The sequence below is a fragment of the Miniopterus schreibersii genome (assembly GCF_964146895.1).
Source record: "Miniopterus schreibersii genome assembly, chromosome: 2".
NCBI lineage: Eukaryota > Metazoa > Chordata > Mammalia > Chiroptera > Miniopteridae > Miniopterus > Miniopterus schreibersii.
The window spans coordinates 29313714-29341291 of record NC_138102.1 but is presented as its reverse complement, the minus strand read 5'-3'; the positions used below and the strand labels follow the sequence as shown (position 1 = coordinate 29341291).

General features: G+C 37.4%; 1 protein-coding gene across 3 annotated transcripts in view; it reads right to left on the bottom strand.

The window, feature by feature from the left end:
* NALF1 (NALCN channel auxiliary factor 1) overlaps positions 1 to 26605 on the bottom strand; it is a 530644-nt gene extending 504039 nt beyond the window's left edge. For all 3 annotated transcript variants that reach the window (XM_081130076.1, XM_081130078.1, XM_081130077.1), the window contains exon 1: positions 25132 to 26605. In XM_081130076.1, the coding sequence (XP_080986202.1) occupies positions 25132 to 25995 (864 nt within the window). In that variant the 5' untranslated portion in view covers positions 25996 to 26605. The remainder of the gene's footprint in view (positions 1 to 25131) is intronic.
* Positions 26606 to 27578: the final 973 nt, after the last annotated feature.

Genomic DNA, 27578 nt, shown 5'->3' with positions numbered 1-27578 from the left:
AGCAAGCTGCCAGGTGTAAGCTACTCCAGAGAGGGCCACATGGCAAAGAAACAAGGACATTATCCAGCCAATGGACAACAAGTATATGTGGTCCTGGGTTCCACAGTCTGCAAAGCAGGAATTCCACCAACAACCATGTGAGCTTGGAATCTGATCTTTCCCTAGTAGAGTCTCAGATGAGACCCTAGCCTGGCCCACATATAGACTATAACCTTGCTGAAGACATTTCAAAGTCACAACCAGACTTCTGACCCACAGATATTGTGAGATAATAAACCTGCATTGTTTTAAAATCTACGTCTGTGATAATTTGTTACTAAGCAATAGATAACTAATACAATGGGATTTCTACATGATCTTTGCAAAGGAAGAAAGATAAACTCAAGCTGCTTCACTTAGATCTAAACTTCAAAAACAAGTCAAATATAATATTATCCCACTTTTGAAATTACCTGTGAAAAATAGTGACTACTCTGTTGAATAAAAAGTCTAGAAAATCACTCAGAGAATTGGTTGGCACTTTCCTTCATGATGATTGTTCACTTCTTTGTATTCTACCCAGTGTTTAGATAATGCTGCTTGCTTCTGACCATACCATAACCATTTTCTCTTGTGACTTCTATAAATATTTGCTTTTAATTCTTCTCAAAATATTTCAGGTAAATTGAGGTGTGAATCTGTGCAAATGCTGTTTAGAACATTCCAAAGATATGGCTAGTAAGTACATTACCAAAGAACTGATGATTTTAATGTGTGTGTGAAAATGTAACTAATTTCTCCTAAACAATAGTAGAACTGGGTAGCTAAGAGAGAATAGCATGGTAACTGCCCACTTGAAAATGCTAGTTATAACTGCAAAATAAAGCATTCAATTTCAAGAGGACTAGTTCACTATGGTTTCTTAATTTAAAACAAAATTCAAAATATGAGGATTTTAACTGAATATCCCAGCTAATGCAGCCTTAAAATTACTTTCCCTTAAAATTTTCAGCAGAAATATATTGATGCTTCAATTGTTTGAACAGTTATATTCATTTCCATCTTATTTGCCACAAATGGGCACATAGTATAACATATTAGTATAATCCAATGAAAGAAGTAAGAAACTTGTCTCTCCTAAATTCCCAGAGCAGTATGCTATCTCTCTCCATGGCAGTGTTTATATGCAACTTCAAACTGTGCCTTTTCAGTTATATTGTATGCAACCTGTTCATAGGCATCATATCTGAACATCATATATTTCATAATTCCTCAGATGATGAATTATGCACAAGAGTCAATACATGAATATTTGCTGCTAAATGAATTAAATGAACTGGCAGTGGGTAATGTGATAATAACAGCTTCAAGAAACTACTTACCAACATTACTAACCATAGAGGGAAAGAATTCAATAAAGCATATGAGGCCACATAGGTTTCCTGTATTTTAATTTTTCTGTATTTTCATTTTATTCAGTGGAACCTCTCACATAAAAAAGAATCATTCTACAAATTATTACTGAACACTCTCCTAGTTAGTTTTTGCTACATAATAAATCACCCCAAAATAGTTTAAAACAACCATTTTATTACAGTCTAGAATTCGGTGGATTTGGTTAAGTCAGACATTACATAATGGGGGTAGTTTTTCTTTCCCCTAAAGTATCTATTGCCTTGAGAAGATCTGAAGACTTAAATGGGTAGGTGTTGGACTCACCTGGAGGCTTCAATCACATGTCTGGCATCTGTCCCGGGTCAGATGCCTGAGACTGTTTACAAGAAAGCCTGTCCATGGCCTCTTTATGTGGCTTGGACTCTCTTACAGTATGGTGGTCGAGGGTTAACTGAGCATTTTATATGACAGCTCAAGGTTCAAGAATACATATTCCAGCAAACTTCATGGCTTTTTATCACTTGACTTAGAAACCACAGGGCATTACATACACCCTAATCTTTTGAATGAAGCAGTCACAAGCATGCCCCGATTCAAAGGGAAGGTATGTTTGCACCTCTCAGTAGGAGTGCCAAAGAATCTGCTTCCATGTTTTATAATCATGACAAGCTCATTTTCCTAATTTCTTTCTTTTCTTCTTTACAAATATTAGACAAAAACAAATAAGACATATCTCCCAGTTTTAAAAGTATTATCAAAATCCAATAGAAGAAACAGATGGACTAGTATATATATAAGGGCAAAGTAGGTTTATACTGGTTCATATGGAAAATAATATAATAATTAGTACAAGAGGAGATCCAAGATGATTAGGACTGAGTGGAAGCTACACTGACACTCTCCCGGGACCAATCTGGATTTACAACTAAAACATAGAAAAGCCATCCTGAAAACCAACTGAAGACTAGCTGGAGAGTATTCTCATAACCAAGAAAGAAAGGTGGAGATGGCAAAGAGACTGATAGGAAGTGTGGATGCAAGAGGGCTGGCTGGGCTCCCATAGGCAGCAGCTGAAGGTCCGGGGGAGATCTCAGCTGTGGGGAGTTCCCACTGAGGACTCTGGGGCCTAAACCCCACACTGGGCTTCCCAGAACTGAGAAAGGTGCCCACATAACATCTAGCTGTGAAAAGCGGCAGGGTTTCTGTCTGCCAAAGAGAGGCAGCTGGAACTGCAGGAACCCTCTTACCGTTTCGTGTGCAGCCTTGGTCTCCAGTGGAGGGGGAGTGGAGCAGACTGGAGCTATGTGGGAGACTCTGGGGTTGTGGGCTCTGGCGAGTGAGATCAGGGGGCGCCCATCTGGATTCCAGTGCCAAGTCATTCCACTGGACTGTGGAGGACATCTTTCTCAGGCAGCAAATTTTTGACTTTTGCCTGAGGAGGGAAGCAGTTGCCCCACCCTGCTGGAAAGCCTCTCACCTTGCCCAGAGGAGTTTCTTCAACCTGAAGCTTCTAAAGAGACTGATAACAACCAGTGGCCCCACCCTATGGAGCTTCTAAAGCCTGAGGCTCATTAAGAGAATCAGATTAATCAGTCTGCAGGCAGAGGCAGGCCTCAGGATGCTTTGAGTCTTTGTCTGATCTGATTTGGGACCCAGGCCGTAAAAGAGCAGACTTTGATGTGCATTTTGGTCCTGTCCAAAAGCACCCAGGGCCATCAGTGGAGAGCCTCAAGCCTAGGGTTGCTGATAGCTCCAAACAAGGTACTCAGAGCCAGGCACAAACTGTGTCTGACATTGGCCTGTACTAGAGACCCTCCAAGAAGACTGAGAGTCCTAGCAGATCTACCTAACACTTAAAAACAAACCCAAAAAAGTAACCAAAATGGGGAGACAAAAAAACAAGCCCCAAATGAAAGAACAAGAGAAGTCTCCAGAAAAAGAGCTAAATGAAATGGAGATAAGCAATCTCTCAGATATAGAGTTCAGAATACTGATTGTAAGGATGCTCAGCAGCATGAAAAAAAATATGTTAACTATGAAAAATGACCAGTCAGAAATGAAGTATGAGATAGCAGAAATAAAGAATACAGTGGAAGAAATAAACAGCAGATTAGAGGAAGCTGAGGATCTGATCAGTGAATTAGAAGACAGGGTAGAAAAAAATCACTCAATCAGAGAACCAAAAACAAAAAGCAATTAAAAAACAGGACAGTCTAAGGGAGCTGTGGGACAGCATGAAATGTAACAATATTCATATTGTAGGAGTGCCAGAGGAGGTTGAAAGTAAGCTGGGGTTAGAGAACCTGTGTGATGAAATAATGACAAAAGTTCCATAACCTGGTCAAGGAAAAAGTCATACAAGTTCAGGAGGCACAGAGAGTCCCAAGCAAAAACAATCCAAAGAGGCCTATGCCAAGACCCATCATAATTAAAATGCCAAGAATTCAAGACAAAGGGAGAATCTTAAAGGAAGCTAGAGAAAAGCAATCTGTTACCTACAAAGGAGCCGCCATAAGGCTGTAGTATGACTTCTCATCAGAAACTCTACAGGCCAGAAAGGAATGGCATGAAGTATTCAAGGTAATGCAAAACAAGAATCTGAAATCCAAGACTACTCTATCCAACAAGATTATCAATCAAGCTGGGTGGTGAAATAAAGAGCTTCCAAGAGAAGGGAAAAAAAAGGGTAAAAGACTTTATCACTACAAAACCAGCATTACAGGAAATGTGAAAGTAGAAATAAAGTATAATTAAAAGTAGAAATAAAGAGAATAAGAAACAGGCATAAAAAAAACAAAATGGCAGTAGATAAGTATCTTTCAATAACAACCTCAAATGTAAATAGATTAAATGCCCCAACAAAAGAATACAGAGTGGCTGAATGGATAAGAAAACATGACCCAGATATATGGTGTCTACAAGAGACCCACCTCAGAACAAAAGACTCACACAGGATGAGAGTGAAGGGATAGAAAACGATTTTCCATGCAAATGAAAATGAAAAAAAAAGCTGGGGTAGCAATACTCATATCAGACAAAATAGACTTCAAAATGAAGACCATAACAAGAGACAAGAAAGGTCATTCCATAATACTAAAGGGGTCAATCCAGCAAGAGGATATAACCCTGATAAACATATATGTACCCAATATAGAAGTGCCTAAATTTATAAAAAAAACTTCTAGAGGACTTTAAGGGAGAGATGGACAGCAATACAGTCATACTCGGGACTTGAACACCCCACTGACTTTACTGGATAGGCCTTCCAGACAAAAAATCAACAAGGAAACAGCGACCCTAAATGACACACTAGATCAGATGGATTTAATCAATATTTACAGAACATTCTACCCCAAAGCTGCAGAATATACATTCTTCTCAACTGCACATGGGACGTTCTCAATGAGAGACCACATGTTAGGACACAAAACAAGCCTCTAAAACTTCAAGAAGACTGAAATCATATCAAGCATCTTCTCCGATCACAATGGCATGAAACTAGAAATCAACTACAATAAAAACACTAAAAGACATTTAAACACATGGAGACTGAAAAGCATGTTTTTATACAATGAATGGGTTACCAAAGAGATCAAGAAAGAAATCAAAAACTTCCTGGAAACAAATGAAAATGAATACACAACTCCAAATCTATGGGACACAATGAAAGCAGTCCTGAGAGGGAAGTTTATACCTACCTACAAACCTACCTCAAAAATCAAGAAAACTTCTAATAGGCTCTTTAACCCTACAACTCAAAAACTTAGAAAGGGAACAACAAGAAAAGCCTAGAGTAAGTAGAAGGAAAGAAATAATAAAGATTAGAGCAGAAATAAATGATATAGAGACTAAAAAAAACAATACAAAAGATAAATGAAACCACGAGCTGGTTCTTTGAAAAGATAAACAAGATTAATGAACCTTTAGCCAGACTCATCAAGAAACAGAGAGACAGGACCCAAATGAACAAAATCAGAGACAAAAAGAGGTGAAATAACAACTGACCCAATAGAAATGCAAAGGATTGTAAGAAAATACTATGAACAACTATATGCCACCAAGCTGGACAACCTGGATGAAATGGATGAATTCCTAGAAAAATACAACCTTTCAAAACTCAATCAGGAAGAGTCAGAAAGTTTAAATAGGCTGATAACTGCTGATGAAGTTGAAGCAGTAATCCAAGGGCTCCCAGCACACAAAAGCCCTGGCCTGGATGGCTTCACAGGGGAGTTTTACCAGACATCCAAAGAATTAGCACCTATCCTAGTCAAACTATTTCAAAAAATCCAAGAGGAAGGAACACTTCCAAACTCTTTTTACGAGTCCAGCATTAGCCAAATTCAAAAGCAGATAAAGATACTACAAAGAAAGAGAATTACAGGCCAATATCCCTGATGAACATAGATGTTAAAATCCTCAACAAAATATTAGCGAATCGGATCCAGCAATATATTAAAAAGATCATACACCATGACCAAGTGGGATTCATTCCAGGGGTGCAAGACTGGTATAATATCCGCAAATCAATAAACGTGATACATCACATAAACAAATTGAAAGATAAAAATCACATGATCTTATCAATAGATGTAGAAAAAGTATTTGATAAAATCCAACACCCATTTTTGATAAAAACTCTCAGCAAAGTGGGAATAGAGGGATCATATCTCAACATAATAAAGGCCATCTATGACAAACCTACAGCCAACATCATACTCAATGGGGAAAAACTAAAACCATTTCCCCTAAGAACAGGAACAAGGCAGGGGTGCCCACTTTCACCACTCCTATTCAACATAGTGCTGGAAGTCCTAGTCACAGCAATCAGACAAGAAGAAAACATAAAAGGCATCCAAATTGGAAAGGAGAAAACAAAACTGTCATTATTTGCAGATGACATGATATTGTACATAGACCCCTAAAGACTCCACCAAAAAACTACTAGATTTAATAAATGAATTCAGCAAGTTAGCAGGATACAAAATTAACACTCAGAAATCGATGGCATTTTTATACACCAATAATGAACTTTCAGAAAGAGAAACTAAAAAAAATCCCATTAGCCATGCAAATAAAAAAATAAGATACCCAAGAATAAACCGAAGATGTAAAAGAACTTTACTTGGAAAACTACAGGACACTGAAAAAAGAAATAGAGGAAGATATCAAGAAATGGAAAAATATACCATGTTCATGGATTGGAAGAATTAACATCATTAAAATGTCCATACTACCCAAAGCAATCTATCAATTCAATGTAATCCCTATTAAAACAGCATATTTCACAGATCTAGAAAAAACACTTCAAAAATTTATATGGAACAAAAAAAGACACCAAATAGCCACTGCAATCTTGGGAAAGAACAAAGTAGGAGGGATCACAATATCAGATATCAAGTTATACTACAAAGCCACTGTAATCAAAACAGCCTGGTACTGGCACAAGAACAGACATATAGATCAGTGGAACAGAACAGAGAACGCAGAAATTGACTCATGCCATTATGGTCAATTACTCTTTGACAAAGGAGGCAAGAACATACCATGGAGTAAAGACAGTCTCTTCAATAAATGGTGCTGGGAAAACTGGACGGGTACATGCAAAAAAATGAAACTAGACCACCAACTTACACCATACACAAAAATAAACTCAAAATGGATAAAAGACTGAAATGTAAGACATGAAACCATAAAAATCCTAAAGGAAAACATAGGCAGCAAAATCTCAGACATCTCTCGTAGCAATATGTTTGCTGATACATCTCCTAGGGCAAGAGGAACCAAGGAGAAAATAAATGGGATTGCATCAAAATAAAAAGCTTCTGCACAGCAAAGAAAACCATCAGCAAAACGAAAAGGGAGCCCACTGTATGGGAGAACATATTAGCCAAGGACATGTCTGATAAAGGGTTAATATCCAAAATATATAAGGAACTCATACAACTTAACAAAAGGAAGACAAACAATCCAATTAAAAAATGGGCAAAGGACCTAAATAAACACTTCTCCAAAGAGGACATACAAATGGTTAAGAGACATATGAAAAAATCCTCAACATACCTAATCATCAGAAAGATGAAAATTAAAACCACAATGAGGTATCACTTCACACCTGTCAGAATGGCTGCCATCAACAAGTCAACAAACTACAAGTGCTGACGAGGGTGTGGAGAAAAGGGGACCCTAGTACACTGCTGGTGGGAATGCAGACTGGTGCAGCCACTATGGAAAGCAGTATGCAGTTACCTCAAAAGATTAAAAACTGACCTGCCATTTGACCCAGTGATCCCACTTCTAGGAATATATCCTAAGAAACCCGAAACACCAATCAGAAAGAACTTATGCACCCCTATGTTCACAGCAGCACAATTTACAATAGCCAATATCTGGAAACAGCCCAAGTGCCCATCAGTAGATGAGTGGATAAAAAAGCTGTGGCACATTTATACCACAGAATACTATGTAGCTGTCAAAAAGAAGGATCGTTTATCCTTTGGCACAGCATGGAGGGAACTAGAAAGTATTATGCTAAGTGAAATAAGCCAGTCAGAAAAAGATAAATACCACATGATCTCACTTATATGTGGAATATAATAAACAAAATAAATTGATGAACAAAATGGATCCAGAGACACAGAAGCATGGAACAGACTGAGGGATCTCAGAGGGAAGGTGGGGGTGGGAAGTGGGTGGGGTTTAATCGAAGAACTTATATGTTTATAAGCATAACCCATGGACACAGACATTGGTATAGGGAAAGCCTGGGGGTGGAATGGATGCGGGGTGGAGGGGATCAATGGGAATAAAATGGGTACATCTGTAATATTTTCAACAATAACGATAAATAAACTTAAAAAAAAATACAAGAATAAACTATGTTTTGTGTACTCACAACTGTATATACAAATTTCATTTTATAGATTCATCATGTAAACTGGCCACATGTACTTAGACAATGTCTTCAAGCCAATATTTTCAATGATTTCTTATTTTCTTTCTTTTTAATAATCTAATCTCTAACAATCAGGACTGCTTTTATAGCATAGCAGTGTGAAAGAAGACAAATATAAAATAGCTGTTAAAAGCTTTAGTTAAAGGGTCTGTGTCCTAGGCCTTTGTTCACTTATCTACAAAATGGGGATAATTATCAGACCTACTCATAGGATTAAATAAATGATCTGGTACCAACACTAGGTTCTAATTGTTAACTATCATTTTCTTAATAAAGAAGGCAACTGCCCTCTAGCTTTGGGCATAACTTTTCTAGATGTCCATGAATCAAATTAAAGTTCATAAGCAAAATTTATTTAAACCACTTAAATTTATTTAAACCACTTAAATTTATAAAGACAGAGATATAGATTTATATCAATTATTTTTTTCTATACTTGGATTGTTGACTGAGGTCAAACTTTCTTCAAACGACCAAAGAGTCACAGTACTGATTTATTTAGTTTCTGTAACACATTTTCCACAAAAGGAATTCACTATCACTCTAGTTCATTCCACAATGTGATATAACACAGGACAATGTTTAAAAAGTGGTATTTTAAAACATTTGTCTGTGAGTTATTTGAATTTTAGAAACTACTTGACCTCTCCAGGTTAATTTCTCAGATGATATAATTTGTTGCTCTGGATATCCTAGCTAGTTATTGGCATAGGATCTTGTAGTAAAGAAAAATATATATACTTTTTATTCCAATGGCTGAATTAATGGAAAAGTTTCTACTATGCTGTCAAATAGTTTCTCTTGCTTTTTTCTGTTAAGTGAAAACTTGTCTCAAACTTTTCTAGATGTTAGTCCACTACATAGTAAAGTTATGGTCGCTTTCCAGTTTTTTACCATTCATAAATTAATCAGAAAAACCAAGCAGTGATATATTTTTCTAAAGACTTCTCATTTTGGGAAATGACATTAGCTTAAAGAAACGCTTATCTTGAAAGGTTCAATGATGAACAGTTATTTCTTCCTTTAAGTGGCCAGATTAAGAAAACACACATCCCCGCCGCAAGCTATGGCATAATTACCCTGCTGTTTATTACTTTTCATACCCATAATTACCCATAAAGAAGCATGTATGGGTAAAATACTGTGTTTATGTTTCCATATAAAAAGCTCTGATGTTCAGCAACAAAGATATCAAACACCATGTTTCATAAAATGGGTATTTTGCAATTATTTTATTCAGAGCCTACTGTATTTTAGGAGGGAAAAGACGAACTTTTCATAAACAGGTTAGAGGGAACGACTTCAGGTTGAAACTGCAGCACTGTCCTGATTCTAAGGCTCTGAGTAAAATCAAATTTTTACTTACAGGTTGAAAGCAGGACCATTTGGGGGGGAAAATCTGTTATGGAGTTTTTTTCCAATAACAGATTATGAGCACAACATCTTTTTGATTAAGAGATTCACATGTCTTTTAATCTTATTCTCATTAAAAAGGTTATCTGGAAAAAAAAGAGTAAATATTCTCCTGGTCTTTCCCTCATATCCCTTCCTTCCTCTTGCTTTAATAATCATTCTGTTTACACATAAATTTTTTACAGATTTTTCATGTCCATACATGAGTCACACATGATGAGATGTCTAATTATTTATTCTTTTTTAACTAGTAGCACTGTGGGATGATACCTTATACCTCAGTGACTAAATCACTATTGTCATATAATAATAGTGCTCAAATTATCCAAGAACAGTTTCCATTGACGATCTTTTAAAAGTAATATTCATTTGTCCCTATAGTATGTTTTTATCCTATATACTACACAAAAAAAGTATGAAAAAATGCATACCCAGAGGAACTTATTACAAATTAAATTGTTCAAATATTCTTTATGCAGCATCCTTTAACGCATCTGGACTACAATTATCATATCTTTTGGAAATAATCACTGTGACCATTCTGAGAAAACGCAGGGATTCTCTTCAGTGCTAATACTTCTTTGATCCCTCTGGTTCAAGGCTCATTCCACAACAAACAGTGGCAGCCCTGGAGGATGGCCCTTCATCGTTGCTCAGAGAAGTCAGAAGAACTTGGTTGAATAGCCCCATAGGAAATTCTCTTTAATAACCACATATATTTCCATGGTATAAAAAAAACATAGTAAAATAATAATAGGCTCAGGGTCATACAAAATAGCCCAGGATGGACACAGCGTTACGTGGACAAGAGTAAATTGTTATAATCCATCAAAGGTAGAAAATGGGAACCCTCAAATATCATTATGTGTTTTTCATGGTCTATCTGCTACATCAATTCAGCTATTTCATCTTTCTCCATGTATTTCAACTATCAGGCTATTAAAACAAATTAATACATTTGGATGAAAATATTATTTTTCCCCAAACCATATCTATCATGAGTTAATTTTTCTACAATTCATCAATTCTAGCCTTGACATGGAAAAAAAAGGAAATTGTTGAGTGTGCATAGTGCCTTTCACTACATTATTTTAGTATTTTATATAATCGAGTTGTTAAAGAAATGCAAATTTGCACTGCTTAGCTTTTGCATTTATCTTTTTATAGTGAATAATGTGATTGTATTAATTCATCCAATTAAAGTGATATTGGACTTCGTAGTATTCCACTGTGTAAATGTCCCACAGCTCTTTTATCCACTCATCTATTGATGGGCACTTGGGCTGTTTCCAGATCTTGGCTATTGTAAGTAACACTGCTATGAACATAGGGGTGCATATATTCTTTCAAATTGGTGTTTCAGGATATATTACCAGAAGTGGGATAACTGGGTCAAAAGGAAGCTCCTTTTTTAATTTTTGAGGAAATTCTGTACTGTTTTCCATAGTGGCTTCACCTGTCTGCATTCCCACCAACAGTGCACTAAGGTTCCTTTTTCTCTACATTCTCGCCAACACTCATTGTTTGTGGGTTTATTGATGGTAGCCATTCTGGCAGGTGTGAGATGATATTGCATTATGGTTTAAATTTGCATATCTCTAATGATTAGTGACACTGAGTATTTTTTCATATGTCTACTGGCCATCTGTGTGTCCACTTTGGAGAAAGTCTATTCATGTCCTTTGCCCGTTTTTAATTGGATTATTTGTCTTCCTGGTGTTGAGTTGTATAAGTTCTTTATATATTTTAAAAATTAAACCCATTATCAGATGTATCATTCTCAAATATGTTCTCTCATGCAGTGGGTTCCCTTTTCATTTTGTTGATGGTTTCCTTTGCTGAGCAGAAGCTTTTCATTTTGATGTAGTCCAATTTGTGTTTTGTTTTTTTTCTTTGTTTCCCTTGCCCTAAGAGATATATCAGCAAAAATATTATTATGAGAGTTGTCTGAGGTGGGCAAGGGGAAGAGGGGACATCTGTAGTAGTGTCAACAATAAAAATAAAGTTTAAAAAAATATGATATTGGAGAAATGAACATCATTTCCTTAACAGTGATGCGCCATATTTCAGACAAAGACTATTAGCCAAAAAAGTTAATTAACAAAAAGTGTTTCAATTCTCCACAAATTTATATTTGTCTCAATTATAGTTATTTATTGGTCTTACTTTTCTGTTCCTGTGTGGACACAGTCAAATGTGACTTAGGAAAAGCTGATGGACACTACTAATATTCAAGAGCAGTGGAACCTAATGACACTAAACTCTTTGGCCAACACATTGTGGTACTGCCCATCTGGACAGTGTGACTAGGGCAAAGCCTGACCCCTCTTTGTAGATGTAAAGAATTACTCCTGCATTAGGGCCTTTTTAAATGTCTCTACCTTTATGAAATAGTTGAGGGATATCAAAAATTAATCCCCATAGCCTTAAGGAAATTTTCAGATGTTTATTAGGAAAAAGTTAAATTTCTTAATATCACATATAAAATGTAAAATTAAAAATTTGAGACTTATAAATGTCAATGGATTTTATTAGCTTTTCCCAGATTGTGAAGTCATTTGGAAAGGAGAAATTTACTTGTCAAAGACTAAATGTACAAATTTAAAAAAGAGTTTAGGTATTGTTTTAGGATGTTTACTTTTACCAAAAATAAATAAATAAATAGTTTCTTTGACTCCTTGTAGGTAAAATGCATATGCTGGGTGGACGAAAGTAGGTTTAGAGTTGTTTGTATGAAAAATAATACAATAATTAATAAGTAATAATACAAGAATAAATTCTGTGTTTTTCATACTAACAACTGTAAACCTACTTTTGCCACACACTGTACATGTTTGGCCTGTTCCTAAGACTAAAAAATACCAAAATACCTAAAGATTGAATCAATTATTTTAATAATCTTAAAAGGCCAATTAGTTGAATGGAGAAATCAACTCCATGGCTAAGCAGCTGACAATCGTAACAGTTGAAAACCCAAAATAATCTATATTCATCAATGCAGCCAAACAATGCTGGCAAAAACTCTTTTCATTCAGATTTAAATCCCCTCCTCTTTACTTGAATTGTCACTTAAATTGAATAAAAATGAAGTTTGAACAGTCTAAACTGAAATAATATGAAAGGGTTTATTTTTCATAAATGATTTCTACAATTTCAATATATATATTTAGAAATTTCATGGGGCAAATAGAATATGTAGGAAACTTGTCAGATTTGCCAACCTTCCACAAAGCAGATCAGATGTAGACTCCATTGGCAGCAAGATCATTTGAATGTCCATGTGGTCTCCACCCCCCCACTATTTCAGCTGGACTTGTCATGAAGCCATTGCCTTAGAAAGCACAGGTGCCCCATAGCTTCTTGGCTCATGTCCCATAACGACAAGTCCAGCTTTCACTATGGGAAAAGAGAAATCCTGTTTTTAAGTAGTTTAAGATTCAGACTGATCTTCTTAATACATTTGTTTCTCTCTACACAGTTTTTATCTAAGATCATTGTGATTTTTTGAGGGCAAATACATCTGCGTGCGATGCCTTTTTGAAATGCCTCCATGGAAGCTAAGTGGAAAATCTCTGTCAGGTAGTTGATCTAGACTAGGACTGGTTTGATTAGAAACCAATTATTGGATCAGGAGGACAAACTTGTCAATGTTTTCTATCAGCTCAGTTTCTAAAGAGTAGAGAGAGTACAGTGTGCTGCAGTGCACTGGGAAGTGACTATCTCTTCTAAGAATAGTTCGAACTGAGAGGACCACTACTTGCCAGCTACATTTGATTACACACTGTTCTGTTCCTTCTCTCAGGGACTCCTTAAGCTGGATATAAGTATTGTCATTTTACAGGAATTGGTGGAAAAACTATTTGAAACTAGGCCTTTCTAACTTTCAGGCCAAGGCTCATCCCCTACACCAAGAAGTTACAACAATAAAAGCATTTGAATGAAGTTATATTTTATGTGCCAAAGAACTTTATATTCTATTCACTCCTGCTGTCATCCACCCACATTCTCTCCCCTAAAAAAAACAAAACAAAACAAAAACACTAGACATGGGAAATGATTTGTGATAGAATGGACAGTATATTGTAGTAGTTAAGTCAAGCCCATGAAATTAAGAGCTAGATATTACTAGGTTTGAATTCTGGTTATGCCAGTTACCTGTGTGAACTTCGGCACATTTCTTAACTTTTCTAAGCCTTAGTCACCTCATTTGTTGAAGACAGCTAATTTTGACCATAATATTGAGTTGTTACTGGGAATAAATAAGAGAAGGATGCTAAAGTTATCAGTATAGGGCTTGTTTATTGTAAAAATTTAATAGATGAATACAATTTCACGAGAGTGGGGGATTTTATCCAGTGATAATATCCCCGAAGAACTGGATGTGGGGATGACATGTGTGAAAAGAAGTGCTGCGAAACCAATGGAGAAAGGTCATATGTATCTTTTCTTTCCCAGTCTGACCATATTGTTGAGTCGTGCTTTGCTCAAAAGAATTACTTGAGATTTTATAATAGTGATTGATGTGTTTATGATTGAAGAATATTTATTTTTTTAATGGTAGCAATAACAAAAAAGTATTTATAAATTAGTCTAACTCGGTTCCTATCTATCTTCAGGGTAAACACAAGTAGTTGATTCATTTTTTTTCAGAATTATTCAAACTGATAACAAATCAGAGAAGTAATTTAAAGTTAAAGTGGTCAAGATTTTCCTTTTTAAAAACAAAGTACAATTACTAAGAGCAAGGTGTTTGGCTAAGAAAACACTTATATTTTCTGCGTAATAGAATTTTTCCTTTGATGGTACTGGCAATAAGTACCATTTCACAATGCAAAGTTTTCATTTCTGGGTGCCTCACTTTATACCAAAGGACACTGGATGGAATATTTAAAATCATCTGCTCAACTTGTAACACATAGGCAAGAAGCCTCTAGGGTCATGGCAGATTGCTCCCAACCTATTTGTACATCTCTGTAGCAATGGACTCCGATTTTCTCAGGCAGCCTCTCCATTATAGCTTTTAACAGAACACTCGCCCTGTACAGAGTACAGATATTCTTAAAACACTTCTAGGCCCATTCTCACCCCTAGAGCCAAAGGAAGTACTGAGTAATAAGACTTCACTTACACATACGATTTATATCAAGTTAAAGAACCTTACTATGACTCCCCGTGTCTTCTCTTTCTCAGGAAAATCATATTCCCATGCATGGAATACAGCTTAGAGTCTTTTATTCTACCCCGCTCGGACTTCTGTATCTTGGAACTTGCCCTGTTCGCTTTGTCCGCCAGCTCTACTTGACCCTACTTCCTCTCTCGCCCCAATCAATAAAAATACTAAGTATAGCAGAGTAGGTAAATGCAGGGCAGAGCAGAAAATAACAGGCAACAGAACAAAATACAAAGCCAAGTAGCTAGAAATCAAGGGAAAGGGCTCCACGTTTTAATATGGAACTGGGGACACCTGACTTTGCAATGCCTAACAAACTGTATAACATACAACTTTCCCCAAGATTATTTTTACCCATCATTCTCCAGGATATGGGAGATCATCAAATGATTTTTCCACTTTACCTCCCAGAGAGGTTTGTGAACAAAAGTGCTCAAGCCAGTTTAGAATAATCTAAGAGTATTTACTTGTTTTAAAGCCAAGCACATGTTCATTTGAGTCTGAAATAACACAGAAAAAATTCAAGCTTTAGGAACAAAACATTTTCACTCGAGTTGAACTATTGTCTTCCATTCTATTCCAGTGTTGTTCATTAATTTAGAGAACTAGATGAATGTAGATGTAATAAAGCAGAGAATTTTACCATGCAAAATGCGAAGTCTGCTTATAACCTTCTTGTAAATAAGTGTTGTTTACCAGAAAATTTATGAGGTCTCAAGTGAAGACTATATCAGTTTTACTGATGTTTCCCATGGCTTTTCTCCCATGGGCTTTAATGAATTGCTACAATTTATTGGGCATAAAAAGCTATAGCTTAGGTACTTTCATATGCACGGGAGTCTCAATTTCTCCCCCGTAACCATCCTGTGAAAGAAACACTAGAATCACTATATTAAGTAACTTGGACAATGTCATATAACTAATAAATGGTGAGTGATGCTGGGCGTTAAACCCAATCTATCTTTAACTGATCTTTATTAGGGTTAAAATTAATTTCGACTTTTAAAATTTTCTATCAAACATATAAACTTTTTTAAGATACCCTATAAAGAAATAGCCATATTTAACTCAGTGGGTTCTCCAAATATGCCACTGAATCCCAGAGCAACACAGCCCTAAAGAAAATATAGTAACAAGTACTATGTAATTGTTGATAATTTCATATTTGCAACCAGTAATTATTTATATTATTTGAAAATGAGCTTTTACTTTATTTGAACATATTCAAGTTGGTAATTGCATTTATTTTCTGAAATAAAAGCATTGTTCCTATTTAATATAAACATTGAAACAAAGGCATTGAGATCTCCAGCAGAATGTACAGATACAACCTCTCCTCCCCACGGGCAGTAATAGATGGGAGCTCATCACCTCTTCCTTGGGATGTGAAGCCATTATTAATTTTTTCTGAGTCTGGAACTTTCAATTTCCTATTCTCATCTGGGCATTATATCAAAAGCTACAAATATTCTAAAATTTATTTCATCATAAAATATTTATTGCTTAAACTCACATCTTCCCACCTATTCCATTTTCTTTACACTGCCTAACTTAATGAAGAGTAGTTTGGACTAGTCGTTATTTCCTCAACTCCAACTCATTCCTTATTCATCACAATTTGACATTTCTTCCTACCATTCTATTGAAACTACTCTTGTAAGGTCAACAAATGTAACTGCCAAATTCAGTGGCCTATTTCTAGGCTTCATCCTACATGTTCTTCCTACAAGATCAGACACCCCTGAGTGATTCTGGATCTTTTTTAAAATCCTCCTGTACGCCTTTCAAGTCATCACAGTCTCATGATTCCTTTGCCTTTGCCTCTGTCTCTGCCTCTCCCTCTCCCTCTCCCTCCTCTCTCTCTTGTTCTCTCTTTCTACCTCTCTCTCCCTTATTCTCATTCTCACTCTCATTCCTTGTTTCTTTGCAATATCTTTCCTTGGTACCTTTTCTGCCCAAACCCTTAAGTGCTGTTCTCTCTTAGGATTCACCTTTGGTATTCTTTACTTACCATCTGTTTGTGTGAGGTCATCTAATCTCTCCCCTAACCTTCCCAAATAAAACCAACATGTAGAGAGGGAACTTCACATCCAAACTCCCTTCTCACCTGGCATCTCCTACTATCGACTAGACATCTCCTGATATCATTATCTCCAAAAATGAACTCCGTGTTTCCTTCACCAATCTCAATCCCAAACTGCTATTCCCCCTACACTGCCTATCTCATTAGACGGTGTCAACATTCACACTGCCTATCTCATTAGACGGTGTCAACATTCACAGTCTCACCTTTTATAAAGCTTGAATCATATCCCTCTTCTATAAAGCAATTTGTACATCTGAACTCAGAAAACTCTACTGAATCTTCTTGTCTTTCTTCTCCAATTTCATAGGCCCTACAGTTAGAGTTTCCTGACCAATGTGGTAGCCACTAGCCACTAGGGCTATTTAAACATAAACTAAAATTAACTATAATTTTAAATTCAGTTCCTAACTCACCCTAACCACATTTTAAGTGCTCGATTGCCACACATTGCTAGTGGCTTCTACATTGGAAAGGGTAAAATACAAAACATTTCCGTCACTATAGAAAGTTCTGTTGGAGAGGTTGGTTTAGAGTCATCCTATTACTCCAAAGGAAGGCAGCTGATTCTGAATTGGTTTCCCTGTTCCTATTACCACATTGCTGCCAGAGCTAATTTTTGGGGAAAAAACAAATCATCCAGGGTGATTCCTTAATTAAAATCCCTCTCTGATATTTCATCATACAGGGAATGAAATTCAAAGGCCTTGGAATGGGATACACGATCCTTCACAATTGAGCACTAACATCTTCCCAGTGGTACTTCCTGCAGCTCTTGACACATACCTTACTCAGTGTTATGGATGGAATTGTATTCCCCCCCAAATTCATATGTTGAAGCCTTGACCCACAGTGTGACTGTATTTAGAGACATAGCCTATAGGGAGCTAATAAAAATTAGATAAAAATTAAGATTTCTAACTGTTACAGATATAAGGCAATACAGAGATAACTCTCAACTAATAAATTCAAACATCTTTTAATACAAGGTAAAAATGGGACATTGATTTAAAATCATAAAAAGTGAATGTATCTTATTTAACTTATAAATTCAGCATAAGAAATATCACAGATATCCTGAGTTTATTTCCTGCCCACTAAAATTTTACACACATCATTTAATCTGTTAAACTCTAAATCTAAGTGTTCTGCTGATTTATTCATTTTCAAATCTGCTCCCTAAGCCTTTGAAATGATGAGCCTGGAATTTCTGGCAATCCATCCCAGCTGTCCAGGACTCCTAAATTTCTGTAATCTTAGCTTGTTTTATCACCTGTAAAATGTTTTTAATGATAAATTTAAAATAAAAAGTAAATATGTGACAGGTAAATGTAGGCTTATTATATTAATCTCTTCATTCAAATGATAAAGTGTACTTTATCTTTAACACTAACCAGCAGTTTGACCTTGGAATAGTTAACTTTATATCCTCACTGTACTCATCTGTAAAATCTGTGATAATACCTCACAGAGATGACAAGAAGAAAAAATGAAGTAGACTAGTTTCTGACTTCTAATAAGCTCCAAAGCTTGTTAGCTTACTAGTGAAGCTTGTTCTAATATTTAAATTTCTGAGTGATTCAAATCATTTTCTGCAACAGGTAATACATTGTCATGATCACCCATTTACATCTTGGTTGGATTTTTTTTCAAGTAAACTAAGTTGGTAATAGTTCAGTAAAAAGAGACTGATCATTTTTTATGGGAGTGGAGATACAGAGAAAAGACTTCTGAACTTTGGATTTCTCATGGGATACAACCCCTGAAAATGCAGGTTCCACATGACAGGAGAGGACACAGCCAGATAATAGCAAGAAAGCACACAAAGGAAGAACGGTGAAGAGTCACAGTTTTAACTAGAGCCCATTTTCCTTCTTGTACAAGGTGGAGAAGCTGACAAATCTCCATGCATTTCCATAGACATTGCATTCACCTATCACACATGTGTGGTTATCCTACTGCTACTGCTAAGATGAACAACAGTATTTAAACAGATAATAATCTATTTTTTGCAGGATTTTTCCCACCATCTGTGGTAGCTTCTACAACATTTTGTTTATAAATGACTGAATGAAGAAACAGACTATAGGGGTGGGGGGGTGGTAAGCAACTATTACTTTTTAACACTTTACACACCCAAGAATTAAATATTTTCATGCATTCCATTACAATGCATAGTGTAAATCATTATTTATTAGCAAAGAAAGACAAATGTAACCATCTCTTATTTCCAATTTTATAGAATCAGAGTAAAATAAAACATTTCATGAGGAAATTTTATTATTTGGATTGTAATAATACTGTATTTAATTTATTATTAGATAAAACTTAGATTTGGTGTTTCACAGCATCTTGTAATCTAAAATGTTAAAAAATAAAATATGATTGATATTACAAGCACTTAAAAACAGAGCAATAAGATAATTTTAAAACTAATTCCAAAATTAAGTTTAGTATTATCTGTGATTACTTAGCAGTTTACATCTTCAAAAAACTACATATTATACTAGTTATAAGTAAAAACAAAACAAAACAAAACATGGCTTATCATCACCATAAAAAAAAAGTGAAAAAGAATTAGTAATTTCCTAGGTCTACTAAAGTGATTAGATGAAAAAAGAATAGACTTGATTCACACAAAATACTATGAAAAAGCAACAGAGTTTTTTTGTTTATTTGTTTTTTCCAAAAATCAGTCATACACTTTTGAAAAAGTTTCAGACACTTATATAGGCTAAAATTTGAGACAGAAATAATAAGGCTGGGGCCCTCTAATCAAATAGTTGATCAGTCTCAGACAATCATTCAATTTCTTCATTCCCGAGCTAGGCCCATTATTGAATACCAGTGTAATGGCTCAGTTTTGGCTAAAAGGCAGTATATTGATAGCCACTAGGCCCATCCTTACACATTTCAAACGCTGGTCCTTTGGGCATCCACCTCCTTCTCTCCACGTTCTCTTCTGGAACATCCTTTAACCCTTTCACTCAGTTGATTCACTTCTCATCTATTTCCTCCGTCCAGTCACAACATATTTGCTTCCCTGACCTCTAGCTATGTCCTATTGCCTTTACCACTTTAAAAATATTTGTCTGAGTTCCATTCTCATTGGTTGAACAAAAGAAACGACTATGTATTACTTAGGCATAGGAGCTAAAAGTTCTTACCACATTAGTTGTCAGTGTCAACTAAAAGAGTGGTTCTCAACCTTGGCCATATATCATCAGGGAAAGTGGAAGATCTCAAGATCATGGCATAAGCCAGATGAATGAAATCAGAATCTCTTGGGGCTAAGGGCTTTTTCAAAGATCCTCAGGATATTCCCATGGGACCCCAAGGATCATGATCTAGAGTAAAAATTTACTGATAATGAAGAAACATCTTTGAAGTGTAAATCAATATAAAGTAAACAACAAAATGTTTGTGCCTAGTCAATCTGAGGTTAAACACAGAAGATAAAGATTAAAAAGAAAATTGAAGATTGAAATTAAAGCAATAGGCCAAATAATTCAAATTAAAATATTATTTTATTTGAAATAGTTATCTCTATACTGATTCTAATATACTCAATCTAGCATGAAAAAATATCTTAATGGATTATAATTTATATGTGGGAGAGTATGAGAATGAGAGCATTATTGATTTCCTTTCCTTTATATTTTAATTCACCTTGCACAGACACTGGTCTCATGAAATTAAAGTGATTAAAACCAATATATAATAGCAATTTTTCAAATTTTCTGGCTATGCCCTATTTAGCTACTAATTTGACCCAGATATAAGTCCAAAGTAAAAATAATCATTCTTTAGTCTATAAAACAATAAGCATCTAATATTAAGACAAAATTTGGGGTATTTTCATATAAAAATAAAATACAGATCATAAAATTAGTCGTTGTATATAAAACAAAAATATAACAAACAAAAATATGGGTCATAAAAATGGTTATGATAGTGGTTTTGACCTTATAAATGGCCTTAATAATGGTAAAATGATTATCTGCACAGTTAGACTATTTGACTTTGAAGAGAAGCAATTCAACTATAAAGATATGATTTAAAAATAATAAAGTGGTAAGATACAAAAAAGATCTATTTGCATATGTATTCCACACTCCTAGATGGTGTCACATTAAATACAAATCAACAGCAAAATAATATTTTATATTCAATGTTTAAGTGGAAATAATTGTTAGATATTTGATTTTATTTTAAATAAGTATGTATTTTCAAGAATCTAGAGTTCATGACACCAAAATAAATTAAGAACTTAAGAAAGGCTCAAATTGTACATTATGTAACCCAAATTCTATGTTCTCAAACTGGTTAATGTTTGTGAGTGATTTCTTCAGACAATACAGAAAGCCTCAGATATCAAGATTATTATATACGCCTAACATTGGCAGAGCATCTTTGGCCAGTATCTGTTCAATATGAATAAGCAATAAAATCTGCTTTAACATTAGGTTATAAAAATAAAAATATGGAAATGTATACATTCTTGAGAGTATGAAAATTAGTATTTATTGTGGGAGAACTAAAATACAGATGATGCAATATTTTTGTTAGAATCTAATCTCAAATCTCTTTTCACTGATCGCCTGACTTAAGGTATAGCAAGTACATAAAGCTATCAATATCAAAAGTTTACCAGTAACAAAGAAATTTATATTCCTTAAATATCTTAATTTTATAATATGTATCTTCAAGTATGTTTCAGAGCTAAAGAAGGACAAGAGAAAAATCGTTAAGTAAAAAAAACAAACAAGCAGGTTAGCAATATACATATGTAATTTTGTATCTTAAAATACTGCATATTTAAATATTACCAACCAACTGGAAGATTATTACAGATGTGTCACTCTTATTATATGTAAAAATGATAATTTTGAAAAACACTGCAACCTACAGAAAAGAATTCTTGTCATCATTTTTGCTACTTGATTTATGTAATATAGCAGCTCGAGTGCTCTTTATTTTTCCATAAATTACTTACGAGATAAATGTGCATGCCTACTTTTGAAAAATTAAGTCAGCTATTTCTCAGAATATTAAAAAATATTCTTGGGTGCAAATGATTTCTACTGTGTGTTGCAACACAAATGTTCGCTAAAGTAAAGTCAAGCTGTATTTGATCTCTAATTACTATGGACTCAAGGCACTATGACTGTATTAGATCAATATCACAGTTTTGTGGTGTGTGTGTGTGTGTGTGTGTGTTTTCAGCACAAGAGGTCCAAAAGCTCTTCAACAGAAGTTGAATAAAAATTAAATGTAATCAATTTTATTTTTATTCATATATGGGATGTGGCTTTTCGTAAATGAGGGAAAATATAAAACTAGAAGGTAATAATATGTCCTAACTTTTCATAATTAGAAATTACTGCATTAATCATTTAATATATATGGGCATGATAAAGTTAATATGTTTCTCCTAAAATATAAATTTTAATAATTTGTATAACTAATATGACTAAATATATTATATCTATATTTTTACAAATATATTTACAAACTCTTAAATTAGATTTTTTCATGAATATATTACCAATTCCAGAAATATAGCGCATTTGCTTTTAACATAGCCTAGCACTTTGTGGCTATCTTAAAATATGGAATTTTGCATAGAATGTATATCTTGAACAACATCCCTGATGACAGTCACAATTTCATAATTATAGGTATGTTTGAAATAAGTAAATGTGTTTAGGAAGAAATTCAGACACATTTGTCAAAGACTACAAGTAGCATTTTAAGCCATGTGATATAATTTGTATGTGGATGTGTTTGTGGCTTTTGCAGAATCATAAAGAAATCATATATTTAATTAAGGAACTAACCAATTGATTTGTAAGTTATCAACCAGGAACACTTGCGCCTTAAATTTGAAACTCTAATTATTGAAAACTGTTATTATGGAAAAAAAATTTCAAATTGACAAACAAACAAAAGTCACATAACCAAGAAAATAGCTACAAGACATCACAGGCAATAAATTATGTGTTGTGGTGTTGAGGAACTCAAATGGCTGTCCTTACTTTTCAGTGTGAAGAAGAAATGTTCCTAAGAAGTTAAATTTTTATAATGTGCTTTTGTGTACACAGTTAACAACTACCACTTTATATAAAAACACAATCCAGACATAGTTCATAAAGTTGCAAATTAATTTCACCTACATTATACCTTACAGCTATAATTACAACTATAGAGTTGAGAATTATTTCAGGTCAAGAGGAAAATAAACATACTTCTATTTAAAATTTGGATATTTGAACAAAGGTATATTTGACAGGCTTATATGAAAATATACTGCAGTCTATTGATAATGCAGACTATCTTTTACATACTAAACCTATGTGAGTTGGAATTAATAGAAATTTCTATGAGAATTACATTCAGAAAAGCAGGCAAATTCATATTATCACAAGGTACCACTTTTAAACATAAATAATATACTGAAATGCTTGTAACCTTTTTATGAGTAGCAAAATTAGCAGACACACCACTTTCCTTATTTTTAGTTCTGATGCAATATATCTGGTCACAATAAATAATGATGCAATAAATTATTAAATCCTGCCATTAAGAATAAGTTCAATCCCCAGGCATTAGTTATAGTGGTATGGTTAAGAAAAGTATGTAGGAAAGTTTAAAATCCACTTATCTTATGAAAAAGCATTCTAAATTAATGTTGTAAACTCAATATTAGTCTTTTCAAAGAAGATCTGTTTCTGCTCTTAAAGAATATTGAAAGACGAGATTAGTTTGAGTTTAGCTTAATTGTCAAAAGCACAACTAATCAATCCAAAGCAAAATACAGCCCTTGAACTATGTTCTTTTAAAATAGGTATCCCTTAGACCATTCTCTTGTCAAAGCATCACGTGTCCTTTTTATCCATACTGCCCTTGATTGCACTTCCCCAGTACAAAGCAAGTAAAGCAAAAGGACAGTTTTTCGGTTCCTGTGTGGTGTTGAGAGAGTAGCGAAGAGAAAGGAAAGGAGAGAATATTATTCCTTTTTAAAAGCAATACCATTTCATTGTGTTGTTTAAGAAATTACCCTTGGAACAAAACATTAAGGCTTACTGAGGTTCTGTCATCATTTCTTCCCTACTAAATTGTCACTCACTGCAGTATCTTCAAGAGAGCTCTTGGGCAGTATCATTTCAGCACCACGGACAGTGACACTTCTACTAGTACATGCGCCCAAGGTTGCATTGTCCATTTCTTAAGAAACTTGCATACACTTTCTTTTTGTCAGTCAGCAAGGACTATGTTCACTATTATATTAAACAGAAAGAGCCTGAATATGGCGCACATTATTAAGGAGTTTAGTATTTTTCATCCACAGCGTCATGCATTTGCCATTTAGTACTTCTGGAAAACATGCTGAAAACTCAAGCTAATTATGTAAGATGTCTGATAAAACCTAACAGTGATCATTGATCACCAGATACTTAATTAAAACTTTCCACTCATACTGAGTCTGAGATAAATAATTATTCAAATGTCTACGAGAAGACAGAAAACTTATTGTGGGTAACTATGCTTAGGTAGGCCTCCAGACTTCCCAAACAACCAGAACTATACCTGTAAAACAGGTAAAATGTGTTTTTGCTCTTCCTACATAAATAGTTACAAACACTTGCTCTTTCCCCCCTGGTCAACCAACTTAATGATGTCACTATCTGAAAATTCATGTGTGCAGGTCCATAAGCCAAACCACACATGCCTGTCTCTGACTCTTCTGATTTTAGCTAGGGTCATCAGTATGCAGTCCCACCATTGTCTTCCTAACAAGTCACATTCAAATTCCATTTTTCTAAAAAGGTAAGAGAGTTTGAAACAATTACATATCCGTAAGCGATCATTTAAGCGTCGGCTTTATTATCTCAGTAGACCAGAGTGTTCCCTGATCTTCCAAGGATTCCCAGAAGAAGGCACCAGTCCACCAGTAATCCACCAGCTTTCCCAACTCGAGCACCAAGTCAAGCTCTTATCACCACAACGACGACGACTGAAGTAACAAAACCGGAGCCAAAAACTATTTCAAAACCCTAGAAAACACCCCAACCAAGCACAACAGATGATAGAGCTCAAGAAGGGCAGAAGGAAAAGGAAGTCCACTGTTCCTACCTTACAGTCCTCCGGACAGGACTTCACCGAGTACTCCTGCGATTGTAAATACTTATGGAGCACACTTTCGAACTCTTCGTATTTCTCCTGAGCGTGGTGGTCGTAGTCTTGGTAAGCCTCGACGCACTGCCGGCAGGTGGTCATCTCGCCGCCCTCCTTGAGCACCACATCCAGACTACAGTTCAAAGTGTTGGGACTTGACAACCCCGAGAACAACTCCCAAAGTGTGTAGGAATTACAAAACGAAAGGTAAAAATCCGACAAGTTCCAGAGCGGAGTGGGCGGCGCGCCCCTCGCCCGCCGCTGCTCGCCCGCGGCCGCCCCCCGACTCCAGTTCCTGGCGCACACCGCGTCCGCGCTCTCCACCGTGAAGCACTGGCCCGAGGAGGCGCCCTGGGGGTAACACGTCTCCAGGCGCCACAAGGGCTTGGCAGAGTTTCCTAGAAAAAGAGCCTTGCTCTGGTTGCTTCTGCCTCTGCTGCCCGTGCCGCCGCCGTCCCCCGGGGAGGGGGGCAGCGTGGGGGACGGGGAGGCGGAGAGGAGTCTGTGTGCCGGGGCGCCGGGCGGGGACTCCCCCATGCTCGCCAGGAGCGCGGGCCAGGAGGGCTCCTGCTGCCGCTGCCGCTGCTGCCGCTGCCGCTGCCGCTGCTGCTCCTTGTCCCGGGTCCGGGTCAGCTTGGCCTCGGCGCAGAACCACAAGTGATCAGAGAGCAGGACTGTGAAAAACAAGAGAGATGCCAGAGACAGTCGCCATTTCTGAGCCCTCTCTGAATCGATGAACGGTTTCTCGTTCTCCCGGGGTGCTGCCAACCAGATTTTTAAGCCGTCGTCATACTGCCGACACATCCAAGCACCCCTGGTCATATTTTGGGAACGCACAGCCCGGGCCGACTCCACCGTGAGGGCTCCTGTGCCGGTGTCTCCACAATATGCATTGACTTAAAGGTTTAATTTCCTTATGCCCTCCTCCCGCGTCTTCTCTCTCTCTCTCCCTGCGCCCCTCTCCCCCCTCTCTCTTCTCTCTCTCTTTTTGCCTACATAAATATTACCAGGCTTTGCAGGAAGATCTGACTTGCTTCCGACCTAATCGTCAGCCGACCCCATCCTCGGTAGAGTAGGAAACAATAGTGGGGGGAGAGAGAGAGGGCGGGAGGGAGAGGCGGTCGGGGGTGGCTGGGTCTGGTGGCCGGCGGCGCGCTGAGCGCAGGAGGTGATGGAGGTGGCGGGTGGCTGGCGCCGCTCGTTCACCCAGGCATTGTCAGCGCGCGGGTCCCCATGGCCCCGCCGAGGGCCGCCCGCTCTTCCCGGCCGGGGGCATGCCGCGCCTCCGTCTCCGCCGCCCGCTGGCGGCGACCAGTGCGCCCCGGGTCCTCTCCTCCGCCTTCGCCGCTTCTCCGCTTCTCCTCCTCTTCCTCCTCCGGCCTCCCCTTCTCCTGTCTCTCCTCCTCCTCCGGCTGCTACTTCTCGCTGTCTCTCCCGGAGTCCGGAGCCTGGGCGGCCGCCGGCAGGGCTGTCCCTCCCCCCCACCCCCCACCCCGCGCTCCCACTGCCGCCGCCGCTGCTGTCGCAGGTCTGCCCGAGGGCGCCTCCGCCGCCGGGCTCCGGCTGCTGACACCGCCTCCCCGGGACCTCGGGGCCGAATTGCCTGGGCTGGGCCTCCCGAGAGCCACAGTCATCTTCAGTCCCCAGCTAAGTTGCCGCCATCTTCGTCCTGGAGAAACACTTTTTTGGGGGGAGCGCTGGCTTTTGCGTCATCTCCTCGGGCGCGGAGCTCTATCCTGGCGCATTGGCACCGGCTGGGCCGGCGGAGGAGGAGGGAGAGGACGCGCGGGCCGGAGGGGGTGGGGCGGCGGCCCGCGGCCCCACTGGGCGCCTGGACTGCCCAGCGCTCGCGCCTTCCTTTGCGTCCCCCGTCCTCGCCTATTGGCTTTTTCTTTCCGTTGGCACGGACAAAAGTCAGAATGCGGATGCACGACCGAGGACTAGCTAATTTCTTCACCTCCCACTCCCTCTCTACCTCTGGAAAAAGTCCGAGTTGCAAGCGGTCGGTTCCAGGTTTCTAATGGGGAGAGGGTCCGGGTAGCGCCTTCTTAACTAAGTCATGATCGGCTTCAAATGAAAGGTTGGGGGCTGGGAGGTAGGGAAGTAAAGGTGAATTGTCTAGAGGAGAGAGGAGGTGGCATCTGGTCTCTCTGCACGGACCTCAGGATCCCTTAAAACTAGAGATCGACAACTACCAGTGCTTTCCATTATTTTGTCAAGCGAGTTTCGTGCTGTGTGTGGAAAGGATGCTGTGTCTACAACTGCACGCGCCGCTGTATAGATCACAGCGACGTGCTTCCTATTCGAAAGTACGAGGTAAGAAAGGGCCTCATACAGTCAGGAAAACAGTGACACCGCGGATACCAGGGGGTCACCCCCCGCCTGGAGTTCAACGCGGTGGCCTC